The sequence below is a fragment of the Gavia stellata genome, chromosome 3 (assembly GCF_030936135.1).
Source record: "Gavia stellata isolate bGavSte3 chromosome 3, bGavSte3.hap2, whole genome shotgun sequence".
Lineage (NCBI taxonomy): Eukaryota > Metazoa > Chordata > Aves > Gaviiformes > Gaviidae > Gavia > Gavia stellata.
The window spans coordinates 53,179,957-53,207,146 of record NC_082596.1 but is presented as its reverse complement, the minus strand read 5'-3'; the positions used below and the strand labels follow the sequence as shown (position 1 = coordinate 53,207,146).

Sequence of the window (27,190 nt, the reverse complement as noted above, 5' to 3'; positions counted from 1 at the left end):
TCTATTTATTTATTAATTTATGAAGAAAGACGCTCTGTGTCTTCCAGTGTTTACTTGAAATATAGAGTGGCTGTGTCAGCCTCTGTCTTGCTGCCATGTTTCCTGATTTTCCTCCTGGCATAGGAAAACTGGCACAAGTTAGGTGAGTACATACCCACCGCTTAGATTTCAAGTTTTGCTGCTTTAATTGCTTCCTAGTAAATAACCAGAAACCTTTTCAAAACAAGCACAGCTTGCATTTATCCCTATTTGATTACAAAACCAGAAGCAAAACTAGCAAATTCCAGAACAAATGACAGCGTATTTGTGCTAAATATTTTTTCTGATGGCATTGTGAAAACCTGACAATGAAGTTAAGCAGGCTGTTGCAATCCACCTGCCCACAAGCCAGCGCTGCACCACTTGGGCGAGCAGGACCATTGCCATTGTGGAGACAGGGCTTGTGAAGACTGTGGATGTGGGAAGAAGGCTGGCACTCACGTTCCCGCTAGGGCTGAGTGGAAAGGAAATCATGGCGAGAGACTGAGCAAGGAGTGAAGAAGGTGGGGGCAGCGGACACAGTTTGGTAGTACCACCCCTGTTCTATAATGTACAATAAAGGGCCTTGATTTGCCTGGTCAAGAGCTCTTCCCCACAAAGCCCTGGGGATGGATGTGCACACGTGAAGGAGCTGTGGCATGAGGAACGGTTCAGTTTGAATGAAGGCAGCAGCACGGCTCTCCCAAACCAGGTGCTTCATAACTGCAACCTAAGGGCTTGGTGCTCCCCTGCAGACCGGTCATGCAATAACCATGATGTTTGCTCTTTTACCCACACTTACACCCAAGAGGGCTTGTCCAGCAGCATTTTGGTCACAAAGCTGGAGAGGGGCTGGGGCACTGTGCAGCGGCTAGAGGGGCAGCTGCCCAGAGAAGTCCCAGTACATGCTATGCTTCCCATGGCCACAGCCTCATGCTAAATGCCCATCCAATAACTTGGGGATGGGCATGGATCTTTATGCATTAGCTAGGAAAAATATAGGGTGTCTATTTACACTTAGCTCAAGTTATAGCCTTTATAGTGTACAAATACACTTTAAACTGAAGGAAGAAGATTTATCTCAAAATAATAATTAAAAAAAGCATGAACCAGTCTCAGTTTTTGCTATTGATAAACACTATAAAGAACGATTGCTTTCTGAGGTAGGTTAGTCATATGGAGCCATCGAATCATCAGTTTCGCTGACTGCAATGAAACCATTCATGAAGGATCACAGGAACTGTTTTCATGAAGTGTAGGTTAATAATCTGTAACGCCACACAGAAGAGAAGGCAAAAATCTCACTTTGAATTTTGTGGCTGGATGGATTCAGTAATCTCAAAGCTCTACAAAGTTTATTATTCGCAAAGATGAGTCTGCTTTTGATTTGAGTGTGCTAATGTAATATGCTGGTTTTGTGTCAGTACAAAAACCTCTCTGTAAAATCATATACACAGATATATTTTTCTATATATTTGAACATAAATATGTGTGTGTATATGTATGTATATATGTACACTCTTATACGCCTGAATTTCAAAATTCTCTCTGTCATAAGAGGCTAGTCATGCATATTAGTAAAAACCTACCATTTTACACTTGGGTGCCTGAATTTAAGCACTTACAGCCAGGTTTTTCGAGGCATTTAGTTATTTAAACCTGGAGATGGATTCCTCATGGGATCATCTACTTTTGCTAGTGAGATAGGCACCCACTTGTTGCATATCTGCATGGTTAAGTACCTCTCAGTATTTGATTCCTACCTATACATTGAATCATAGAATGGTTTGGATTGGAAGGGACCTTAAAGATCGTCTAGTTCCAATCCCCCTGCCATGGGCAGCAACACCTTCCCATGGCAGGGGGGTTGGAACTAGATGTATGTAGTTTGCTCGGGCCCCTTTAAAGATAGCTATTAGATCTACTGCTCATCAGTTTTGAAAACATGAGCTTTGAGAAATTTATCATTTGAAGGCTGCAAACTAGGCTTGCAGTCTTCCTTCTGAAATTCAAGGGATGTTAATCTCTTTTCAGTGAATCACACTGGGGAAAACCCCTCCTAACTAATTCATGTATTTTTGTTTCCTGCACTACATTTCTTCAATCATCTTATCAGTACATTTTTTGTCAAGGTTACAAAGGTAACCTTGCATCTTTGTCAAAACTGATCGGCTAGCAGAAATATTATGAGGCCACCTATGATCCCGCAGCAAGAGCCAAGAAAAGGACACAGAGGCAAATACTTCTAAAATAATTATTCAGCAAAAAAATGTGCGTGCATATCATATTTGAGTGTTCAAAGATGTGCTCCTGAAACGTAATACAGTTGAGGAGTCAGGCATTTTGTAAGGTGGTTAGTCCATGTCAAAGAGCAAAGATATTTAGTCTCCCATTAAAAAACACAGAACAACAACAACAACAAAACCAACCAAACCACCCAGCTCCTCCTCCAGCAAAACCTCTGCTTATCTGGCGCCCAAAAGGAATCTGCAGATGTATACCCCCCGCGTGAGAACAAAGTCTTCAGTCACTGGAATGCAATGCTATAAAAACAAATACTACAAAGCCTGGTAACAGGGGGATGTCTCACTTGCATATTTTTTGTGACCATCTTGGTTTGTAGAGAAGGGGGTCCCCAAAGCATGTGAGCCAGCAGGATCTCTTTGTACTAGGTTGCTGTCTGTTTGGCCAGATGTCTTCCCAACAGTGAGACAGAAAAACCAGAGCTCTTATTAAAATAAGTCAGGGAAAGGAATGGAAAAAAGCATGTGTCCAGCGAAATGAGGCACATTGTGTCCCATCTGATATTTATTAAACATTGATCAAATCAGCAGTGAGAAATGCACATCATGCGGAAGTGACCCTGGCTCCCTGGGTTTGGAAGTTAGTGACAAATGTCTGGGAGCAGACCAACATTGAAAACACGTGTACAGGACACAGAGAGGAGTGTGCTGCTCTCGGAGCAACAATAACAAAAAGATACAGAGCTGACTTCAGCCAAGAACCCCCTTTTGCAAGTTTTACATATGTTCTATCGTCAGAATGGGTGTGGAGGGTCTTTCCCTGTACATTTACTCCACAGCTTTCTAGATAAGAGGCTACACATCTCCTGGAAGAACACTCCATTTTGTGTAAGCCATGAAAGCAAGCAGTCGAGTGGGTAAAAGTGGGGAAATTTTGTCAAATTAAAGCCCAAGCAAGGGCTCCTTCAAGCCTTGACTCTCAGCTTTTGTGATAAACCTGTATAATGTTATGCCAACCTGCTGGGTTTTGTGTAATCACAATGAGCATTTGAAATAGTCTCCCATCTGTTTTTGCTTAATGTTTTGGCTATCACGTCTTTTCAGAGTAACCCTTCAATAAAAATAAGTGTCCTCACAGCATGGACTAAATGTGTCTCCTGTATCAGGACAAGCTTATTTGGGCTTGGTCCTTAAACAGGGTAGTGGGGAAGAGCAACAGGGCAAGTTGAAGCCAGGCTCCATGCTTGGGGAGGTTGTGGAGCCCTGATTACAGGGTAATTCATCCCTATACAGAGAGGGTTGCATTCCTGGCTTTTACCTTTGCTTATAGCCTGGATTATTTAATTGCACAAAAAGACATCAGAATGAGTCTTCCAGCTCTCTTCTTCAAGGTACCTCTATCTTTAGTAATTTTTATATGGTTAGTAAACTAGAAAGTCAGCTGTTACTAGCAACAGAGTTAAGAGCTATGTATTTGCAATCAAGAGTAAATTTAATAGCTCTGAAAGACATTACTGTGTCCATCTCTAGGCAAAGGAAAACAAAGGAGCCTGTTAGAGCTCTGTGGCTTTTTATTCCAGCCCTGGACCTGGGGCACATTAGATGAGGGTAGCAGGGGTTCGATGGCAATCAGATGCAGTTTTAAGCTGACAGGCAGAAAGCGCCAGCAGGCAATGCAATACACAGTTCCAGCCCAGCTTAGTTAATGGAATCACTCCTGCCTGTATGATCGCTTTAGTACACTGTTTATGTTATCGATACCAACAGTGCTGGACTGTTAAAGGATGGAAAGATCTGGCTTTTGTTGGGGTGCTGTTCTGATGTCAGTTTGAAATATGCTGAAAGTAAAAGTTCTGAAAAGCCAAAGTGCTGTTTTATTGAACCGGCGATAGAGAGGACTGAGACAAGTGAAACAAGATCCTTATGAAGCACTGGAACATACATGATGCTAGATGCTGAACTGAAATACATCCAGTGCCATCAGCAACGTTTCAGCTCATTACACTGCACAGGAAGCCGCAGTACGGTGACAGAAAGCAGGTCATGTCATAAAATGAGTAATCTTTATATGAGACTGTAATCAAGTGAAACTTTTCCATGTGCAGTTGCTGTCAAAGTTTTTGTTTTTATTTCTGCCTTTCTCTGTGCTTTGTACCTCTGCAGTCTATCAGTCTTCCCAGTTATGGATCTGGTCCTGCTTCCATTAACATTAAAATAAAGAGGATCAAGCTTTCTGTTATCTGTGTATTTAAAGGTGAATGTGCTGTGCTTTGTGCCCCAAGCTTCTTGTGGTTTTTTGGTATGTGGGATGTTCAAAGACTTACAGGATTGGAATCTGAATTTTAAAGCCTTAGGAGGAGAAACCTTGCATTCAGCACACAGGGGCTCAGTGAGCCCATTAGCATCAGCTAACAGCAGCAAAATGGTGCTCCAGACACCATGAGTTCCCACTGTGAAATAATTTCAGTCTCTGAATACCTACTGCAAACCCTTAGAAAACTGCACTTTCCATCTCCAGCTTTTTCAGCAAGCAGAGCTTCCCCACTAGCGAACTCCTTGAGATTATCAACCAAACAAAGAAAACCAGCCTGCACATCAGAATCCATAAGCAAACCTGGCTGTTGAATTATGGACCCTTCACCTTTTCTTTTGTGGTGCAGGAGTTATCAGCCTTCCAAATCCAAGTCACCAATAAATGGGCTATGCAACTGCCCGTCTCTGTGCCAGCTCTCTTCCTTCCCACCTGCACAGGCAGGAGAAAAGCCTTTCCCCTCTGGAGTTTCTGTTCTTAGGTTTATGTTTACAAGTCTTTGTCTTTTTTTCCCCTAACGATCCTGTTCCTGAAAAAAGAACCAGATTCCCAACTGATCTTATGCCTAAACCCCAGGTAACCCAAATCTATGACATTACTTTCATCTCATGGCAACAGACCGTGACGTCACAGCTGAAAAGTTTAGAAAAAACATGCGATGACATAATGTGGAAAGTGGGCTGACCTGAGAGAGATGCATTTCTGCGTTAGCCATGGCTAGTTTGTGTGCAGAGGGAATTGAGAAAAATGCCTTGTCCAATAAACTTTGTATAAGTCCTCTTCCCGAATTGCTCCAATATGGTAACCCTCCTTCAAGTACCCTGGTCTTAAGGAAGTCACTGGAAACTGCTGTTCTTTGAGAGAGAAATACAGTTGACTTAACTTGGTATGTCAGTCACCCGTCCTCTGTGAACCTGGGGAAAGTGGCCCATGCTTTTCTCTTAAAAAATGAAAAATAAAAAAACGCTCTGCAGAAGGTCATGAGCTGAGAAAATTAAATCAGCTGTGCATTAGGCCTCAGGAGAAATACAAGTTACTCATAAAAAGCTATGGAACAAGTTTTGATTAGTTGAGTAATCTGGTACATAGAATTTAGTAGAGCTTAAAGCTTTCCTGTGGGACTCCCCTAATAGTACACAAATAGAGTAAAATATCAAAGAAATGCATTTTCTGACAGGCACAGAAAGCTACATTAACCCTGGCCTGCTTAATGCACATCGGAAGGAGGGATAAATCCTGCCCATTCATTCCAGCATGGTGGTCCAGTTTTCATGTTTTTACACCTTTGTGTTTCTGATTAATTTCTTGGTAACTTAATCAACACTTCCAATACTCTTGAGCTGTTCCCAAGGAGCATGTAGAGAAAAGAGGAATATTGCTTCCCTAATAGACTCAAAGATATCAAACCATTCTGAAAAAAGCTCAAATATAAAATAGTAAAGGCCTGTTTTCTCTCATCAACTTGAGGCCCTTTTTCTTAAACTTGTCCACAAGGGGCAATTCACCATTTTTCTGTTGGTATAGATGCACCACTAGCTTTACCAGTATAGCACCCTTTCTTTTCTGTGGAAATAGTATTCTCCAAACCCCCCAAAAATAAGAAAAAAGTCTCTCTCATTAGGGAAAGAAAGTGTTCACATGGTAACCATTTCTGGTAATGTTACAAAGCAGGACCAGTAGTCCTACCAGGTTTTCACAATGCTATTTTATTTCTGTATTTTCCTTCTGCCAGAGCATTTACTGTCTCCTATTGCCCCTGTAGGTGGACTGAATGCTAAGAGCGAGCTGCCGCGGAGTGATGCCTGACAGAGGAGATGCTAATACATATTTGACTTCCAAAGCCCACCATAGTCTTATTAGCACAATTGACAAAAAGTCCTGTCTCTCAGGAAAGCCACAGGTTTTCCAGCAAAGCAGAACCTACTTCCACATGCTAAAATCCCAAAGTGATTGTATCACTAAGCTGATGCTTTAACCACCACGGAGGCTATCCTGCCAGACTAGGCAGATAGGCACCCATCTGCTAACATAAATAATTTGTTCTTTAGAAAATGGAGGAGAGGAAATGGGGAGATAAAACCAGCAATGTGTTCTTTGCCGTTGTTTTAAAATTCTTAAAATCTTCTTTTGCAGGTATTCAGGAGGGGACTCAATGTACCAAATGTAAAAATAACTGGGCACTGAAGTTTTCCATCATCTTATTATATATTTTATGTGCCCTATTAACAATCACAGTAGCCATTCTGGGATACAAAGGTATGTATGCATCAAGCCCAACATTTCACTTTCAGCCAAGCATCAAAGCGCATTTCCACATATTAGACAGGCAATTTATCACATTTCATCTTAAATATCAATAAATTGGCAATGTTGGCTTTTTGTACACACATAACAACAAACTGCAACCTTAGATTTTCACTTTCAATCAATTATGAAGTTTTGAAACCAGATTAGACATTTGAAAGAAAAGAAAAAAGTTAGAACAAAATGATTATTCTTCCACCATGAAGGAGTACTAACTGGAAGACTCAAAGCTCTGTAACATGTGCTGTACCTTAATTTCACGGAGCTCTTTTACATATATCACACCTTTCCAGAATAAGTGTCCTTCTTAATGGGAGAGCCAGGAATAGTCTTACTAATATAATATTTATCACAGGAACAAAGTGTAGGATCAGTAGTACTTTGAAATATCTGGAAGAAAGATTGAACCAGGAGGTGCCACTGTATTGAGTTATCTACAATTACTTTGATGAACAAAGATGCTTAGACACTTTTGACAGAAATTTCAAAGATTCTGGTAGTTGGGCAACCCAGTAATGGAGAAAATGTCATTTGTGCAAGCTGTCAGTAGGGCACATTGGAAAGCATGGTTTAAAATTCCCATACATCCTCAGCACTAATTAACTGTAGCCACTTAGGCATTCTTATGAATGTATTGATGTAAATGTCTGCTTGTTGTGCAGTCACAGCTATAAGTTAAATAAATAAGACATGAGTTTCTGGCACAAAAAAGGAAGCGAATAACATCATTGTGAGTATTATAACAGGACATTGCAGCCTGTTGCGGAGAAAACCACGCTAGCTTTAAACTAGCTGCTTGAGTGTGGCTCAGAATAGCTTCAAAACCCCTCCAAGAAGCTGGGTAAATGTTCATGTGATCAGCATGCAGTGCGTCCTGTGCCACCAACAGCTGTGCTCGTAGCAGAGCTGACATCACCCCTGGTCCTTTGCCAGCAAAAGAAAAGGAAATTGTAGAAATAGAAAGGGATAAATACTTACTTAAGAGGATTTGGTACAGTTTTGAGTGGGAAAAAAATTAAAACTTCTTGGTTTAGATGGAAGATTTAGCCAGGGAGATGAAAGAATGTGAAGGATAGGTAGAGACACGTAGGTATTCCGTTTTCAAGATAAAGCAGACGGAATGTGGAAAATCAAATGTAAAGAAACGCAGTACATGTATAATTGGTCAGACATTCTCCTGAAGAATGTGTAACTGGTCTCTGGAAGTCAGGTTCTGAGGAAAAAAACTTTCCAGGATTCAAAAACTTGATCTATAAAGATAAGATCATTTGGTTATACGGACTAGGGGAGGACAAACTTAGGCCTTTTGCAGATATAAATCTGCAAAGATGTGCTTAGAGCAGATGAGGATGGTATCTTCCCGGGCTATAACCCACCCACTCAATGCCTGGGCTTTAGCAAAATTTTCCTCAAGAGAGTTTTATAAAAGACTGTCAGTTCTGGGGCTCGGCCGAAGACTCAGACCTCACTTGCCATCAGAAACAGCATATCAAGTTGGAGGGACCATTGGTCTATATCTTGCTTTGGCAAACGTTTGTTCGTGTGTGTGTAGGAAGCAATGGCAATAAGGAAACTGTCCGAAAGATCTCTTTGGGAGAGGGAGTTTCTCTTCCTCGTTTCAGTCCACAGTTTTCAAGCTTCTTTCTCCATGGGGGCCTCTAGCACTGCCTTTTCCCCAGGCTTTGCTCTGATCTTGAGGCCCCATCTTTGCTACATTCATTTCTAAACCTCCTTCTTGTACTGAGTAGTCAGTGGTGCCTGACTGGGGACTAGTCTTTCTATCGTAGCAGTACCAAGCCGTCTATCCAGGGCATGGACATAAGAATTTCCTCTCCCACAAAAAAATGGGAAAAAGATTATAGGAGGGTGGGTAATGCACATCGTGCTCACAGACCTTAAGACATCTTGGTGACCACTGCTCCACCATTTACCAACTTGGTGACCGCTCCACCTGAATGGCAAAGGAAAGAGGCATATTCTGGAGAAAAGTCCTGTTTAGTCCAAGGTGCCCATTCCTTCTGTAACACCAAGCAGCAAATGGTCTTATGTCAGGCGTTAATTTCGCCCTTTGTACCGGCAGCCTAAGAGCTTCGTCTCCACAGAGCCTAGGCACTAATTTGCAGGGAAAACATGAGTTAGACGAATCACAGCTGATGGTACATATTCAAAGGAATTACTGCAATATTTTTGATCGTTGGGAAGGAATTAGGCCTTAAAGGAAGAACAAAATTCAAAATAAAATTTTATAGAGCTCTTGAACTCTCCTCTCTGCATCAGAGTTTGGCTTGTCTTTTTTATTGCAATATTACACTGAAAGAAAGAATTCTGCTGGCATCAGGGATTCTTTCAGTCTCTTAGCTAAGTTTCCATTAAATTTGCCTCCCACACTTATGTTTATAAAGCCCAAAACTACTTTTAAAACTTTCATTTCCTACGTGGTATTTAGATATCCTTTGTGATTTAAAACATTAAAACTACTAATCAGTGGATTAAATATGGCAGGCAAAAAAGTAAGTCAATGGGAGGCAAAGTCAACATAGAATTAACCTCCAAACCGGTGGTAAAAATTACATAGTAGGTTGGAGAAACCTGAAACCAAAATATGAATTAAACATCAAGGTCATTAAGGAATAACAAGCCGAGTTTACTATTAGTGTGCTTTGAGAAGACATATTAAATTATTGTTAAAAACAGTAATAAAGCAATCTGTAATTTTTAATGCATACTTTCTTAAATTAAATTCAACATACAAAGTTATAATTTTTCTGGCACCAGCCAGTGTCGGATTAGTCTATTGAAGGTGAGTGATCTTCCTGTGGCTCGCTCCAGTGAGGAAAGCTAGCATGCTCTCAGCTTGAATTTCTGGTAGTTCTCATTCTCTGGTCAGTCCTCGTTTTTAAGTTTCTTGACTAATGCCCACCATGACTTTCATCTGCTTCTTTTATATGTCTCCCAGAGTTTGCCTGCCATTTCCTAGGGCCAACACACCCTGGTGAGATGGCAGATTTTGTCCCTGCTTCTGAAATAGTGACTCAAATGCAGACAGTCCTCACTGTTCCGGTCAGGAACTATACTTGAAATTTTGGCGTCGTTTGGAGGGTCTTTATCACATTTTCTACAGTGACCTTGTCAGAAAGTGAGATGACAATGCAGAGAGACCTGAACAAGCTGAGAACTGAGGTGAAGCTATTCAAAAGCAAGCTTAAGGCATGGACAGACTTTGCATTTTTGAGAGCAGCAGACTGTTGGGAGCAGCAGAGTGGCCTTCATAAGGGATATTATGGCTGGTTTACCTGTTTTGCCTTTGCCTTTTTCTGGAGAAGATGGGACATGGCTGTTCAAGCCTGGGGTACTCCCCAGAGGTTGACTTCCACTCCTGAGAGTGCTCCACATGCTTGTCTACCACTGAAGGCTCCATCCAGAAATGGTGGTGGGAGCTACTGACAGGGAAGGAAAGGCATTCCCAATAATAGGACATCCGTCCATATGACCCCTTTTGACGGAAAGAGCAACAAAACCTACTTTGGCCACAGCTCCCTACTCATTCTCCCCGGAGTTCATCCTTTCCACTTGCAGGGCAGTAGCAAGAAAGTAAATACGCTACAACTTGCTTGGGGAAGGAGTTTGGGCAGGAGATCAAGTCCCCCAGGCCCATGATTTGTTTGACCGTGGACACTAAGATCCTGCCCCCGTACAAAGCAAGTATATGCACTGGTTTGTCTATGGGACGACAAAATTCAGCTTAGTCTGCATCTCTGGGAATCCTTGAGCTAACCCTGCAGTTCACGTTTGCAGAGACCTCTGCTGTTTCTGCTGCTGGAGCTGGGTGGTTTGAACTTGGCTCTGGCCTCTCTCCTCTACACTTCACACGACAGGGCTGACTTGCCCTGTGAGGGGAAACAGAATTAAAATAAAGGAAATGGTTTGCCTGATACAGCTAATTCTGCACTTTGCATCAGTTAATCTGGGTAAGTCATCGCCCGTTTAGTGTCAAATAAATAGACAAAAATCAATACCTTGTGTATTTGAAAGCAGCTTTCTCTTTCCAGCCTCTCTAAACCAGCATCTTCCACCCAAGTGCCATGTCATCCCACCTGATCCAGGGCTGCTGTCTGGCGTCCAGGTACAGGCTAGAATTAAAAGCTATTACTTTCTGTAGGAGACAATCTGCTGGGGACTGAAAGACCTTTTAATAGTGTTCATTAGTGATCTTTCAAACACAGTCCAGGCATGGTCTTCCCCACATATCATGGCCACTTGTCAATACCAGTAAGGCTTCTGATTAAAGTCCTGCTGCAACAAATTTTTGGGGTGTTCCACACAAAGAGTGTCCATAGCTACAGACCAGCTTCGGTCTTTTTAGTGTGGGGTGGTGTTTTTTTTTTACTTTCGGCAATGAAAATACTATACGCTGTTGTATCTTTAGTTCCATCCAATCTCATCTAACTGCCAGTACAGGCTACTACGTATTGATAGGGTTTCTACTATTTTCATTTGCTTTGGACTCTTCAGGGGAATATTTTAACCCAATTTTCCAGTGTTAGATTTAATTCAACCATGAAAACATTCTTCTTGTTATAGGACAGTATAAAATCTGTTTTACAAACTTCATATCTGACGTACAGACTGGCATTCATTTGAACAGCAAAAGGAAGAAACTACATTTTCCTTTCTTTATTGATTATATATATTCATTTGGCAACTCCAAGTGTATTGCATAACAGGAGAAAGCAGGTGAATATTACACTAAACCTGAATTAACAAGACCCATAGGTGATGTGACATTGCTAGTCAAGGCACAGGTCCAGAAGAAACACTTGGAGTAGGCCTGCTTTTCAAATCCAGATGCTTTCACGAGGTCCTCTCTAAGTGCCCAGAGTAAGCCATGTCCTTCACAGTGACTATCCATAAACAAAGAACACCACAGACTGAACAAGGAGCTGCCTAGAGCTAGCCAGAAGGAAAAGCCAAGTGTGGTCCCCATGCTCACTGCATGTGATGCATAGGTGTATACATGCATCAGTGGAGTGTCAAGTAACTGAAGGACCTTTGCTGATCTGGGCTTCAGTTTGGAAGACAGTTGGGCAGGACAAACAGAGAATCAACTCTGGCTTCATTTAGGAAAAATGGCATACAGCATTTTGACAAGTAACTTTAATGGGCAGAAGAACTGGTGAAATATTAGTGCTATATTGGGGGGGAAGATGCTTTCTAAAGCAGAAGGTATTGAACAATGGTCCCCCTGAAAAAGCAAAGCCATTATTGTAGCCTGGATCTGGTGTTTAGCAAGCAATATGCCATCATCTCAAATACAGAAAGCCACACTCTGACTCTGTCTTTGCACACACAGTAGAGTCTCTGTTTTACTGGTTCGTTAGCAGTACAGAAAGGAGCAGGCAGGTAATCCACCAAAGGGTGTCTGGTCTCTCTGAAAACCTTGACACTTTTTCTCTGTTATAACTCCATTCACCTCAGTGCAGTTCCACCAGAGATAATCTTGGTCTGCTTTTTCTCCTGTTGGTTTTGGGGAAGCAATAAAAGCCTGCTGTGTAACTGTGGTACCCAGAGTCAGAAAAACAAGGGCAAAAGTTAATAAAGAAGGAGCACTTGGTGGACTACATTTTAAAGGTCTGGGATTCTTGTGGTTGTTCATGAGCAGCAAAAGATCCCCTAAATTTCCATTTCTAGTAAAAAACCAAATCTTTACATAGCAACAACTTCTATGAGACTATTTCCTAGCTGTAGATTATCTCACAAACAGAAAGAGTTAGCAGTACCCCCTACACCACACAGGTTTACAGAGTTGGCTTCACTATCTCAAGACATGGGAAGCACCTTATTTCTTCTGTTTGAAAGGGGGAACTGGCCCAATAACTCATGTAGCCTCTCCCAGGGTTGGTTCAGATTCATTCTGCTCCCAGTGTAGCAAACGGGCTAAATAATTCCCTGATGAGAAGAAAGTTCTGCCCCTGGTTATGGCTTGAATGCAAAAGCCTATTAGACAAGGTTTGGTATGGAAGCTGAAGGCTGCCACTAACCTTGCAAGCATTTCACGTTTTTGCCACTGGAAGCCACCCCAGGCTCTTTATTTGTTCCTCTGCTTTTTCCGTTTCCGTATCAATTCTATCAAATAATCAGATTGTCTCAGTGACAAGAAAATGACTCAGACATTACAAAATAAAGAGCACATCAGCCATAAATCTGCACTTGCTGAATGACCGTCCTTTCAATCTTAATGAGGCAGAATGGTTTCAAGACCGTTTTGAGTGATCTGTACCACTATCAAGGTGTTTAAAAGTTGATTCCCAAAACATTTAGTAGTTGCATCTTCAAACTGTTATCTCAGTCCAAAGTTTGCTATCCAGGTGGCAATTTTTAATGATTAAAACGCACAAAGAAAAAAGTGTTCTTTTTAAGGACAAATGGCTCATAGCAAAATAAAAGGAAGTCTTCTCTCATGCATCTGAACCTTTAGCAATCAGTCTGCCTTTGCCACACAGCACTATGCTTGGAGCATGGAAATACTGTTAAATGAAAAGGACTTGGTTCATGAGGAAAACCCACAAAGAGGGATTTCCTCATTTAAGAGACAGATTGCTCATGAGCAAAGAAATGTTTGTGGACTGTTGGCAGACTGAAGAACTGGAAGAATGCTGCGTCCCACCAGCAGACAGGAGATCATCCTTCCAACATTTCACAGAGCAACAGCAGAGTGTAGTGGCAAGCAGGGCAATTTTAAGGTGGTTTCTTTTTGTGTTTGATGGCAGTGGTGTTTTTTTGGTTTGCTTTATTGTTTACTAGAGTTTTTTAGTAATTTCACTTTTCTTCTTTGCATAACATACTGTTCTCTTTCCCCTAGTTGTAGAAAAAATGGACAATGTGACAGGTGGCCTGGAAACATCCCACAGAAGATATACGGAAAAGCTCACAGAGGTGGAGAGTGGTCTGAAGAAATTAGGTAATCTACACACAAGCAAAGCCCCTTTGTATTATGGCTTTGGGGTGTTGTCTCGGCAGATAGTGGCAGGAAATTTGTCTGAAAAGTCTCTGGCTATGACAAGATACAGCACTTCTACTCCAATTTCTCAAGTACTTGGGAAAGCACTTACAAATAGTTAAGATCAGCTCTACTTAGGACAGCATTTTAAGCTTATTTCAATATTTACAGTTCCCATTGAGGTCACTCTGAAATCATGTACACTAAAATAAACAGACACTCTAAGGTTGTCCTCAGTAGAGAGTCTTCTCTGAGGTAGAGATGTAAAACATAGCAGAAGCTGTTCCACAGCACAAGAGATTCTACATAAAATGAAAATCTGTTACCCAGTCATCTTGATGCTGTTTTAGCAACTAAGATTCAAAGCTGAAGGCCATTTTAAGGGGTGCACAAATAATCAGCTGTTCAAAACTCTTATGTCTGAGGCAAGTTGATTACTTCCATAAAATGTTTCTTAATCATCTTAGGGAATACAAAACACAAGGTTGTTATGAGTTCAAGTCTCCCAAGTGCTATCACAGTTCTCAATTTGCAGGAAGATGGAAAAAGATGACGGATAAGGATTCTACTCACCAAGTGTACATTTCTACCTTTCTTGCTTGTCTGAAAGGAAGCAGAGCTGTTTATTATCAATTTATAGACTTATAGTTTATATAATTAGTTTTTACATAAATATTAATATACACACACATGTGCTTCTTGAAATAAATTTTGTTTAGCTTCATAAACCATATATTGAGACATGTATTTCTAGGAAAAATTATTTGCTTGAAACTTGATCATAAATTTTTACAACTTTTTCCCCTCAAAAAATAGCTGGATTCTGAAGTATTTGCACACTGCGTTTAGTTCAAAGACATGGGGTAATTCAGTGGCATGTACTTTTACTGATACATATACAGAAGTAAATGTTACACCTTAAAGCACATGCAGCACATGGATTTTATTTGGGTTATTATATCATGCTGATTAAATTTTTACAACTTGGAGCACCTTTGATTCATTCATGCCCACATATTTTTACATGCTGCTGGATGGATGGCCAGTGAGATGCTCAGGACCATCAGTTCCCATTTAAGTGGACTTTCCATGGAGGAAGTTAAAAAAGTTATGGGGCAATGTATGTGGGAGGCATAAAGGTAAGAGAACTGCTGTAGGGCCAGAAGGATAACAGCATGTGGTGAATGAAAGACAAGGCTTCAGTGATTAGCTCTATGTGGACCTGGCAGTTGTCAGAGCTGTGTGAGGAACACAATGTAACTTGAACTATAACCGAGAGGGAAACGTAGAGTCAGAGCTGAGAAGATCCTGGAATGAGACAAGTGGCAGGGAGAGGAACTGTGCTCGGGAAGATGTCCATCCAGGAAAGACTCCATAAATACTTCAGACTGAAGTCTCACAAGCCACCATTTGGTGTTCGCCATCATGACTCATTCAGTCACCCCAGAAGAGAGCTCCATACACAGCTGTATTCACTGTAGTTTATGAAAACCATTCTGCCCTCTCTTGGAGTCGTCTGAAATTATGGACTTCAGACTGCATAATTCATAAATATAGCTACACTTAGATCAGGACAAAAATATATGGACCGTGTGTAGGAGAGGGAAGTGAGTGAGATCAAGAAAAGGAATCTTCCCTGACAGTGAGTGTTGACTGCTTATTTCCTTGGTTTCTACGTCCTGGCTGATGAACTGTGTAGCCTCAAAAGCTTAATCATACTCAGGCAAGCTCCCAGAAGGATACTGTAAGGCAGTGTAAGCAAGAGCAGAGATGTTCCTCTAAGATTAAAGGTTTTGCCTTACTGAAACTCAGAACATGAGGAAACGATAACAGCAAAATAAATGTCATTAAAAGCAATAGTAGTATGTTAGAGAGAAAAACAGAAATACATCATATCCTGTCATATATGGAGTAGCCTGCCGGCAAAGCTTTTGTCTCTAACCCAGATTGTTTTAAAATAGGTATTAGAACTTTTTTAAAACTAAGCTCAAGATTTTAAAAATTGAAACGATATGTACTAAATCACAGTGAAGATATTCCACCTGCCAGGAAAAGGAGGAAGAAAATATGAACAGCTAAAATTTACCTCTGAGCTTTCAGAATCACAGAATCACAGAATCACTAAGGTTGGAAAAGACCTGTAAGATCATCAAGTCCAACCTGGAAAAAAAAAAAAAAAAAAAAAAGAACCACCACACAACAACAACAAGCCACAACACACCAAAAACCAACCCACCCAACACCACACAGCACCATGTCCATCAAGCTACATCCCACAATGCCACATCCACACGCTCCTTGAATACCTCCAGGGAGGGTGACTCTACCACCTCCCTGGGCAGCCTATTCCAATGTTTCACTACTCTCTCGGTAAAGAACTTTTTCCTAATATCTAGCCTGAACCTCCCCTGGCGCAACTTGAGGCCATTTCCTCTAGTCCTGTCACTCGTCACTTGGGAGAAGAGACCAACACCCACCTCTCTGCAACCCCCTTTCAGGTAGTTGTAGAGAGCGATAAGGTCTCCCCTCAGCCTCCTCTTCTGCAGATTGAACAACCCCAGTTCCCTCAGCCGCTCCTCATAAGACTTGTGTTCCAGACCCCTCACCAGCTTCGTCGCCCTTCTCTGGACACACTCCAGCACCTCAATGTCTTTCTTGTAGTGAGGGGCCCAAAACTGAACACAGTATTCAAGGTGCGACCTCACCAGAGCCGAGTACAGAGGCATGATCACCTCCCTGCTCCTGCTGGCCACACCATTTCTGATACAAGCCAGTATGCCGTTGGCCTTCTTGGCCACCTGGGCACACTGCTGGCTCATATTCAGCCGGCTGTCGATCAACACCCCCAGGTCCTTTTCTGCAGGGGAGCTTTCCAGCCACAGACAGTTCTAACTTCAAAACATAAACTTACTGATACCTCTTTAATATTTTGAATTCTGCTTACCATTCAGTTTTCATTGAGAATACAAGCACTATTTGACTGTGTGTATTCATCAGTTTCTAATGGTAGTTTTTCCTGTATATGACGGTAGAATCACCATTTTGTCCTCCTCAGCAAGACACAAGGTCTTCATCTCTTTGATTTTTTCTCTGTCTAGTGGCAGAATTGTCTTTAGTGGTTTCTCTTTTCTGGAATAGATGGCATAGAAGTTTTATTGACAGAATATTTGGACATCCTGACTGTACTTAAAATAGACTGTTCTTTTTTATACTGTGTTTTAAAAAACTCATCCTAAAGCTTTTGCATTTTTTTCCTGTACAACAGATGACCAAGCTGGACAAAAAGCCATGAATACTAATACTGAACTGTCTAGCTTCAGATCTGACATTCTGGCTCTTCGTCAGCAGCTTCATGACATTGCAGAGAAAACTACCAGAAACAAAGATACACTGGAGAAGCTGCAAGAGTCTGGAAATGTATTAGATGATAGACAGAGCCAAATGAGAAGTGCCTTAGATAGTAACTCTTTCATGATCATCAGTGTCAATAAGACTCTTCAAGCATATACTGGCTATATCAACAATCTTCAACAAGACACAAGTAATATTCAAACTAACTTGCAAAACCAAGTGCATTCTCATAATGTGGTCATCATGAACCTGAACAACTTAAATCTAACACAAATACAGCAAAGAAATCTTATCAGTGTCCTGCAGAAGTCAATGGAAGATACAAGCTTAGCTATTCTAAGAATCAAGAATGACTTTCAAAATCTGCAGCAGGTTGTCCTTCAAGCCCGGAAGGACACTGACTGGCTTAAGGAGAAAGTACAAAATTTACAGACTTTGGCCGCCAACAATTCAGCACTGGCAAAAGCTAACAATGATACACTTGAAGACATGAACAATCAGCTCAGCTCCTTCAGTGGGCAAATGGAGAATATCACCACAATTGCCCAAGCCAATGAACAAAATCTAAAGGAACTCCAGGAACAGCATAAAGAATATGAAAACAGAACTTCTGCCAAATTCAGTCAGCTAGAAGAGAGGTTCCAGGTCTTCGAAACCGATGTAGTCAATATCATCAGCAACATCAGCTACACTGCTCATCATCTACGGACACTGACTAGCAATCTCAATGAGGTCAGGACAACTTGTACAGACACCTTAAGTAAACATTCAGATGAGCTGATTTTTATGAACAGCACACTAGCCAATATTCGCTTAGACTCTGCATCTCTCAAGATGCAACAGGATTTGATGAGGTCAAGGTTAGATGTTGAAGTTGCCAATTTGTCAGTAATCATGGAAGAAATGAAGCTGGTAGATTCCAAACATGGCCAGCTCATCAAGAACTTCACTATCCTACAAGGTACGTCGCTTCTGTAAGGATGCCCGTAATGGTCTATGTTGAATTCCTGCTTGTGTTACTTCTTCAGTTTTGTGGAAGTTAGTTAGTGTATGCTGGTACAGAGTTTTCCATTATCTAATCCTAAACTTTGGAAATGTAAATGTAGCTTGAATATTCCTTACTAATTTTCCTATGCCTCCTTTACATACCTAGAATGGGGATGTTATGAAAGAAGGTTCTGACATAGCAAAATTTTATTCTGAGTGGCTGACTGACTGGATATGCTTTTGATTTAATTTCTAAAATAAGCTAGTGAAGGTGTGGAACCTCAAGAAACAAATCCCTGCTATGGAGGAAATGGCTAAAAAACATATGTTGGACTACTCCCAGAAAGGTCCACCCTTATTGAAAAACAAGTTGCTATTTCACTTCAAGCCAGTTGTTAGTCTGCCAGAAAACATCCTACTTTGCTTAGTTTTTAAACCTGGGATATTTTATTTTCTCCAGAAATAAATAGCATCAAGTTTAGGAGTTTTCTTCCAGCCAAGTATTATCCCAAATGAAAAGAACACTCATATTTCCAACCTGATGTGAACCAGTCAGGCCTAAAACTCTAATCACAAATATAAATCCATTGCTGCAGATAAACTAAGGCTGAATTAGAGGCAAGATTACAAGTCAGTAACCTTAACCCTTCTCATTTCAACTGGGCCTAAATGACTCCAGTTTAGGAATGTATCACTGGAGGAGTTTAAATTATGTAGATTGGGGGGGGAGGGGGTATTGGCAAGGCATTTGCTCATCCATAATCAGAACCCAAAATTATTTTGTTGTTTATTGCTGTCACAATATTGCCATTTCCTATTGTGGGTATTGTTCTCTTTCCTGTTAGACCCAGCCAGTTAGCAACTAGTACTTCTGGTCTTTCCCACAGTTGGCCTGTTGCTCACTATCCATCGTTTTGTCTCTTTTTGACAACCCATTATGGATAGAGCAGCAAACAGTGTCATTGCAGGAGAAAGAGTCCTGTAGTCTAAGAGCAGAGAGACGGGGCTAAGAGGAAAAGGGAGCATAGCAGAGTGAGGGAACGGGAGCATCAACATGCAGGACCGTGTACATCAACAGCATGGAGTGTGTCTTGCAGGGACTGGCACCTCGGCTGGTCACCGGGGGCATGGTGTCAGTGTCCAGTTCACAGGACAAGGTGCATCAGATTATTTTCTTCTGTATCCTGTACTTCATGGAGGCTGAGGAAAGAGCAATGGTATACAGTGCCTGAGAAGCACACGTACTTCTACAAGCACTGCTCGAAGTAGCTGTTAGCCCGGTTTTCACAGTGCTAAATATCCAGTGTTGCTGGCCTGAGATATATTAAACAAAGACCCCACATGCGCTTTTCGTTTTGTTTTCTGTCCGTATCCCCACTTTGCATGCTTACATTGTTTCAGGCCCTCCGGGTCCAAGGGGACCTAAAGGTGACAGAGGCGCTCAAGGTCCTCTTGGCCCTGCTGGCCTAAAAGGACAAAAAGGAGAGAAAGGAGAGCCCGGACCACCAGGACCTGCAGGTGAAAAGGGCCCACCTGGGCCAACTGGGCCACCAGGAGAAAAAGGAGGGAAAGGTTCAAGAGGATCGCCTGGCTCCAAAGGTCAGAGAGGTTCTCCTGGCAAGACGGGTCTGCCTGGACCAAGTGGAGACCCGGGACCACCAGGTCCACAAGGCAAAGATGGTCCACCTGGGCCACAAGGCCCACCAGGATTTCAAGGCCTGCAAGGAACTGTGGGAGAGCCAGGGGTACCAGGACCTCGAGGACTACCTGGGCTACCTGGAGTCCCTGGGCTGCCTGGTCCAAAGGGCCCACCTGGCCCACCAGGGCCGCCAGGTCCAGGGATGCCAATGGCACTACAAAGTGAACCTACGTCAGTGCCCGAGGCTAACGGTAAGCTGTCAACACACCACGTGCGTCTTTTTCTGAGATACAAATACACGTAGCGGAGGGTGCTCACCACTTAGTTTCTCGTTCAAATAACCTCTGCTACCTTAGACTAAATATCTAGGATTTATCACAAGGACTCCTGTATAGTGAAGTCAAACCTGTTGGTCTTCCTTCTGATGACCTGAAACTGATTTAAGTTAATGATTATGGCTAAAGAAAAGGCGGCAGTAGTATGAGTAATAAATAATCCCTTTGACCACACAGTTTAGCCTTGATTTTACGGAGTCAGGATCCTAATAAGTAAATTCCCAAACTGTATGTAAGTACTTCAGGTGGTAGCATGCTGTAGATGTGTATGGGATCCTCCACTTATTATTGGCCCTATGCAGAAAATTACCACTGACCCATTGAGTTATCAGTAACTGGCTTAACACAAAAAATTCACATCACAGGTTGTTCTCCTCATTGGAAGAACTATACAGAAAAGTGCTACTACTTTTCAATGGACAGAGAAATTTTTGAAGAGGCAAAGTTATTCTGTGAAGAGAAGGCATCACACTTGGTCATCATAAACAACAAAGAGGAGCAGGTAATTACCTTCTCTTTCTGTTTTTCAAGGAGAAAGTTTGAAGTTACTTAACATGTGGAAGCCACAAGGCAAGTGGGAAGCTGAGAGCATCATGAATTCATACAGTGAAGTAGACACAGTGAAGTAGACACAGTGATTGACTCCAGCTAGCATTTTGTCCACCCTCTGCCTGCTCAGCAGCTTCTCTATGTGCAGAAGGGGAGTGTGAGCAGAGCTGGTGCTTACCCTGAAGGTGGTGGGCACAGAGCAGCCAGAAAGGCTGGTGAGAATTGTAGGAGTTTTGAACCTTTAAAGATGGAGTCCTTTATGCCTTGCATATTATCCATAATGTATTTTTTGCAGTGGTGAGTGTAATTTAATTTTAAATTGTCTGATTTAATGCATGCGGCCTAAGACTAATGTGACCCAAAACTATTTTTAATCTGACTATAAATCTAGCTATACTTTTACTACTGTTCAACATAATTATTTGGTGGCTACATAGCAGTGGGGACGTCAAGATACAACTGCTTACTCTTTGGGTTTTTTTCAGTTTGTATCTATAAGACGTTGGCTGTGACTTTATGTCAACCTAATTTTCATGCCTACCTCTCTACCTCACATGCAAACACTGCGATGGATTCTAGTGTGGGCAAGGGGTCGCAAGCCCAACTCCTGAACATACCTTCAGCTTAGAAAAATTTCTCCGGCCCTTCCTGTTCTGATAACACAGATGCTTATGAAACCAGAGTAGCTTATTGGCTCCAAAAACGGTTGTGTTTGTTATGGACTGAGATCTTTCTTCCACAGCAATGGATAAAAAGGCAGATTTTTGGGAAAGGCAGCTTCTGGATTGGACTAACAGATTCAGAGAAGGAAAATGAATGGAGATGGCTGGATGGATCCTTACCAGTTTACACGTACGTAAATAAAAAACAATGGCGTTGATTTTCTGCAGATGCTACCACTCTTGCTGACACTTCTAAAAGCAGCATCTAGAAATTATCCAGTGGATGCAGAGGGTTGTAGATGCCAATGAAATAATTCGTTACTGAGGGTGCTATTGAACTGTTTTTTTTCTCTCTCCCTTCTCCATGCACAAGGCTTTCTTTCCTTGCCAGGAAGAAAACTGAATGTTGAATGAAAGAATCACAGAACTACATAGCGCAGTGTTTCTTGCCAAAACATTTGCTCCTGACTTTTATTACAAAGTTGAGATGGAAAGCACAGACAGTTTTGCTGTCTTGGTTTGAATTTTCCTTATTTGCATTACAACTGGCTATAAATAGAGCGCTTGTTCTGATAAAAATGACTAGCCTTTAGATAAAGCCCAAATCCAAGTGGAAAGCATTAAACATAAGGAAAATGCATGAAATTAGGGTGTCTAAGCTTTGGCCAGCTGAGAACTGAATTGGCAGCTCTCCAGGAATCCTAGGGCTACACCTAATTTGTCCTAAACGGAACAGATTGCAACCACCCAAATTTTTAATACTGAGGAGTGGACTAAAGAGTTTATAGAGCTGAGCATGCTGTGCTCCAGAAAAACAGGCTACAGTCAGTCAAATGTTACGAAATGATTAGCTGTGATCTCATTGGTGTTCATTTTGATGAGAAACATGGAAAAAGTCAGATGTATTTCAAATGAGCTGTAGTATTTTTCCCTTTTTCTCCCTCTACGTTTTCATCTTTCTTTCTCTTTATGGCAGTGCTGTGATTGATTCCCACTTCAGCCACTGCTTTCAATAGGTTTCCACTACACCGTGGTTTTAGGTGCCCTGTCGTAACCTCAGAGCTGTCAGTTACTGATTTTCAAAGTATTTCATTACTTCTGGAAGGCTGTGTGTTCTCCCAGGTGCCTGGTCAGACGCTCTGTGTCAGGCAGGCGTGTTTTTCAGCTGAGCATGGACTGTATCAGCCAGCAATCACAAGCTCCCTTCAACAACCTGTTTCTTCAGGAAAATGGAGCTTTTAAGTCCCAAGGTTGGAAGCATTTCTCGCTTGTTGAACAAAAACAGGATGAGGAAACACTTGCTGCAAGCTTTTTACATGCTGCGTTAAGTTTCACCATCAAAGCTAACGATCTCAAAAGATACGTTTATATATACTTTGTACATTCCTTCTAAGTCCAAAAATTCACTTCCCATCCAAATATGGGTCCGTAAAACAGATAAATCTTTGCTGTGCCTGCCGAGAGGCCTGCCTCGGTGTGGTCAGAGGGCTGAGCGCCTTTGCAGTGGGTGATGGCAGAGTGCTGCTATCCTGGGTAGCACTCGTGAGCCTGCCGGCTCTTCTCAGTCCCATCTGCCAGCAGGAAGGCAGTGCGCAGGCTTTGCAGGATTGGAGCAACGCACATGGAGCATGAAGCACTCCCGCTGTATGTGCATGTACATTCAGAAACTAAAATAAAGTTCATCGGTCTAATTTTAGGTCTCTGAGTTTTGGCAGCCTGAGGCTGAATAGATTCCCTTCTCTGTAATACATCTGTTTTCCATTTTCAGCAAGAGTCATGTATTGTTTGTTTCGACGTGTATTTCCCGTTCAGAACAGATCTCATGATGTTTTCGTTAATTTCTTGTGGTGAAAAACTGTCATGTGTGCTGCATTGTGCAATCACATCACTTGCTTTTTGGTTGAAAGAAACTGGAAAACTGGGCAACCTGATAACTGGAGCCACGGGCACGAGCCAGGGGAAGATTGCGCCGGGTTAATCTATGCTGGGCTCTGGAATGACTTCTACTGTGAAGATGTTAACAACTTCATTTGTGAAAAAGACATGGACAAAGGTAAGCAAGGCGCTTGCTTTGATTATTTCACCCTACCCCTAGCAGGCCAAATTCAAGTACATTTTCCACAGCTAGAGGGGAGAAGATCAGGGCATAAGGCTAGATGCTATGGCAGTGCCTTGCTGAGGAAGAGGTGGAATCACACTTCGAGCACTTCTACTCAGATCCAGCCCAGTGTGGGCTTTTCTAATACTCTGCACGATGCAGATGCTGGATTTATTGCAATAAATCTTGTGCTCTTTCACCACAAGAGAAGAGCAGCCTTCATGCTGGTTGTAGGCATAGCATGTTCTGCATCTTGACCATCTCCTGAGACTTCAAACACACCTAAAATTTCAAGCGTGATTTGCCACATGTGCTCCCGACCCTGGCCACACTGGAAGCTGTTTTTATAGACTCGGTGGCCATGCAGGGGGGAAAGCTGGCCTTAGGATGGCTCAGGTACCAGCCTTTGAAAGCCAAAAGGACTCTGTTTTGAGAGTTTGTGCAACAGGAGGCACTTGGTGACTGCTAAGGAGGTCTTAAAATTCCCACTGCTGCCAGGACATGTCCCATTGGGCTGAGAGGCCATAAGCAACTCATCTGTTGCCGTTGGTGTGGAGGACTCATAAATTGCTAATGTAGCCGAGCAGTCACCCAGGTGATTGCCATGGGGCATCTCTTTCTGGTTATACAGGCGTTTCTGCAATGGCAGAGGGCAGGCGGTTCACATGGTTGTTTAGATCCTAGCCCTGTCTTCACAGAGCTAGGTGGTATTTGTGTTCAGGGTGGGGCTCTGCCCGAAACGTTATCTCCTCCGTACAAACTATTTAAACATTGCTTTGCCAAGAGTGCCTGGCTGCTCCAGTTGCAAACATGTAGGCTGAATTTCAGTGAAGGCAGATGGAAATGTCAGCTAGAGCCAAAATTACATCCCATCCACAAAAAATGCCCCCCTAAACCAAACCAAAAGTGCTGAAGGAGCTTTGTGTGTGTATACTCTGTTTGGGTGTCCAGACTAAAGGACCGTGTGTAAGTAACAATGTAATTTGCCTTCGTTTTCCTACATACATTTGTTATTTTAGGAAAACTTCGTGCTTTACAAATATTTATCCTCCAGGACTTACAGGCTCTGAATATGAATCCACTTAAATTTTTAACATACCTTGATCTCTGTAAGTTTTGTTTTCGGAAATGCATTTAATCTTCACAGGCTTTTTACATTTTTTTTTTTCTCTGTGTTTTTCTTTTTTCTCTCATAATGTAGGGCAAATATTTGGAGTGTAATAGGCTGTGACTTTACAGATACCTACATGGTATGGAAATCTACTTAAAGAAGAAGAAAATCCTGGGAGAGAGCAACATTGCCTACTAAAATTGAAAAAAAACCAAAAGCAAGCACTGAAAACTGGTTGAAATGCATAAAGGAATTCGGCAGCAACTCTTCCCCAGCATCCTGCAATTATTGGAGGCCTTTCAACCCACAGCATCAGGAAATACCGTTGGACTAATTCTGTTATAGATTTTCTTCCCAACCGGTAACCATATACATAAGCAACTTTTGTCTTCTGAGAAAAGACATTCTGTCAATCCGAGTAAGACTGTTGGTCACTCATACAAAAAAAACATATAAAGCAACTGTGGAAACACTATGTTTCATTTGCTAAAATCCCAAATGTAGGAAAATTATACAGATACACGAATATATAGATTTTATATAAATATATATATATAGTCCAACTCTTATCAATAATATGGAATATACTTTTAAGAGCTTTTAAAACTTTGTATTTTTGTAAAAAATATTTGCTTTTTACAATTGTTCTCTTTTTTACTGACTTTTTTTACAATTATAGTGCACAGGGGCCAAAGAAAACAATAAAGGTACTAATAATTCATTAAGGTTTGCTGTCAGGCCTAGCTCAGCTATAGAGAAATATTTTTCCATTTAGAAATATTTGTACTTTCCCAGATGATTTGGTCTGGTTAAATAACTTTTAAAGCAGATTTTAGATAGTGTTTTCCTTATTGTATGCAATCTAGTCTGTGCGTGTAACAATTAAGTTAACTAAGGACTAGATACTCATAGCTCTGATCACAGCCAGTGTTCCACCGGGGTACTGTGCAAAGACCATGTTAATAAAAGCTTTCCCTTCCTTCCTTCCAGCCTGCCTGCCTTCTTTCCTGCCTGTCTGCCTGCCTTTTCTGCCTGCCTGCCTTCCTGCCTGCCTTCTTTTGCCTGCCTTCCTGCCTGCCTCCCTTCCTTCTTCCCAGCCTGCCTGCCATCCTGCCTTCCTTCTACTCATGAGAGATGCCACAGAAGTAAATCTCCGAATTTTCAGAATTATTTTGAAATGTTTTCATTCCTTCTCCCGTCTCGTGAGGAATTCTACCCCAGTAGGCGCTACCCACATTGCAAGTCAAGCCCAGATGAAGGATTTTATGACAACAGAAATGAAGGAGCTGCACACACGGAAATATGGGTTTTTTTAAGACAGATTTCAAAATTTGGTAAGGAAAACATGCCATATTTGGAAAAGTCTATAATCAGTTTGCACTTCTCCAAAGGGCTTTATAAATCAATCTCTCTGTTTTCTTCAACCAGTACTTCTCTCCAAACACACTAGAAAATAAAATATGCTGCAAAACAGAAAGCACTGTGGCTAATAAGATGATATCATCACCCAGCCAGTTTCCTCCACGGTCCCATGAGCCGTTGTCTAGGCAGCAGTGCTGCTTATCAGGAATTAAAAAAAATTAGCAACCCGTTGAAGTTCATTAGTAGAAACCCTGGATTCAGTTCCCAGTTTTTATACTCTTTGTATGGCCACACGCTATACCATGAAGGAAGTTGTTTTGACTTCTTGGGAAGGAGAGTTGTTTTTCCATTGCCTCCTGACCTGCCGTTTACCTTGGCTGAATGCAGATAAATTTGTTGAAATACTCCAGCTCTGTTGGAAAGAGACAAGATTTTGTACTTCAGGTTTTCAAATATTGCTCCGAAGACCATCCAATTAAAGACTGCTGCTTTCCTACATCCCACGCTCCCTCCAGTGTTCATTGAGGGGGGATGGCTTTTAATTTTAAAATACACAAAATGTTACATTTGGGAATCTGTCCTGTGGCGCATATTAGATATGAGACAGGAACAACATGAAAATTGCATACGTTTAATTAAAAGTGAAAGGTCTGTGTATTACAGCTGCAGAAACCATGTGGTGCCATCTTGGAGGCAGGGCTTGTCTTCAGACAGTCTGGATTTCCTGAGACTTTTCTTTGGGCTTTTTTGTCAGGTTTTGAATACAACGTGATTCTGCCATACACCCCGTCATGCTGTGCCTAGGAGTTGTGTGTAGATACACACTGTAGTGTTTACATATATATTTACACAGTGTCTATGGAGATAATGTTAAAGTGCTATTTTTGGATAACAAGGTACAAAACTAGTACTTTGCATGCCTAGAGAGCCTCACAAACCCTGGTGAGTGGAGCTTTGCAGAGCCACACTGAGTTAGAAGCACTGCTACCTTTGTTTTGAATGCTGGCTTATTTAGGTGAAATAAGCCCATTCTGAGCATCTGCCACTGTAAATGAAGTTTTACTTGCTTTTTACCAATGTGATAGACTTCTGTCCACAAAAGAAGTTCATGAGAAACTTCTGCGTATGCCCCAGCTGTACTGTTTCCTCGCCCTGATTTCATCCTTCTCTTCCTTCAGCAATAGCAGTGATGGAACATATCGAGATGAGATGATCCAAGAATC

General features: G+C 41.7%; 1 protein-coding gene across 1 annotated transcript in view; it reads left to right on the top strand.

Annotated features, from left to right (window-relative positions):
- COLEC12 (collectin subfamily member 12) overlaps nt 1-25,145 on the top strand; it is a 103,864-nt gene extending 78,719 nt beyond the window's left edge. The window contains exons 3-10 of the mRNA XM_059815628.1: nt 6,706-6,828; nt 13,736-13,834; nt 17,139-18,185; nt 19,613-20,101; nt 20,551-20,687; nt 21,477-21,586; nt 23,304-23,449; nt 24,696-25,145. Coding sequence (XP_059671611.1) covers nt 6,706-6,828; nt 13,736-13,834; nt 17,139-18,185; nt 19,613-20,101; nt 20,551-20,687; nt 21,477-21,586; nt 23,304-23,449; nt 24,696-24,715 — 2,171 coding nt within the window. The 3' untranslated portion in view covers nt 24,716-25,145. The remainder of the gene's footprint in view (nt 1-6,705; nt 6,829-13,735; nt 13,835-17,138; nt 18,186-19,612; nt 20,102-20,550; nt 20,688-21,476; nt 21,587-23,303; nt 23,450-24,695) is intronic.
- Nucleotides 25,146-27,190: the final 2,045 nt, after the last annotated feature.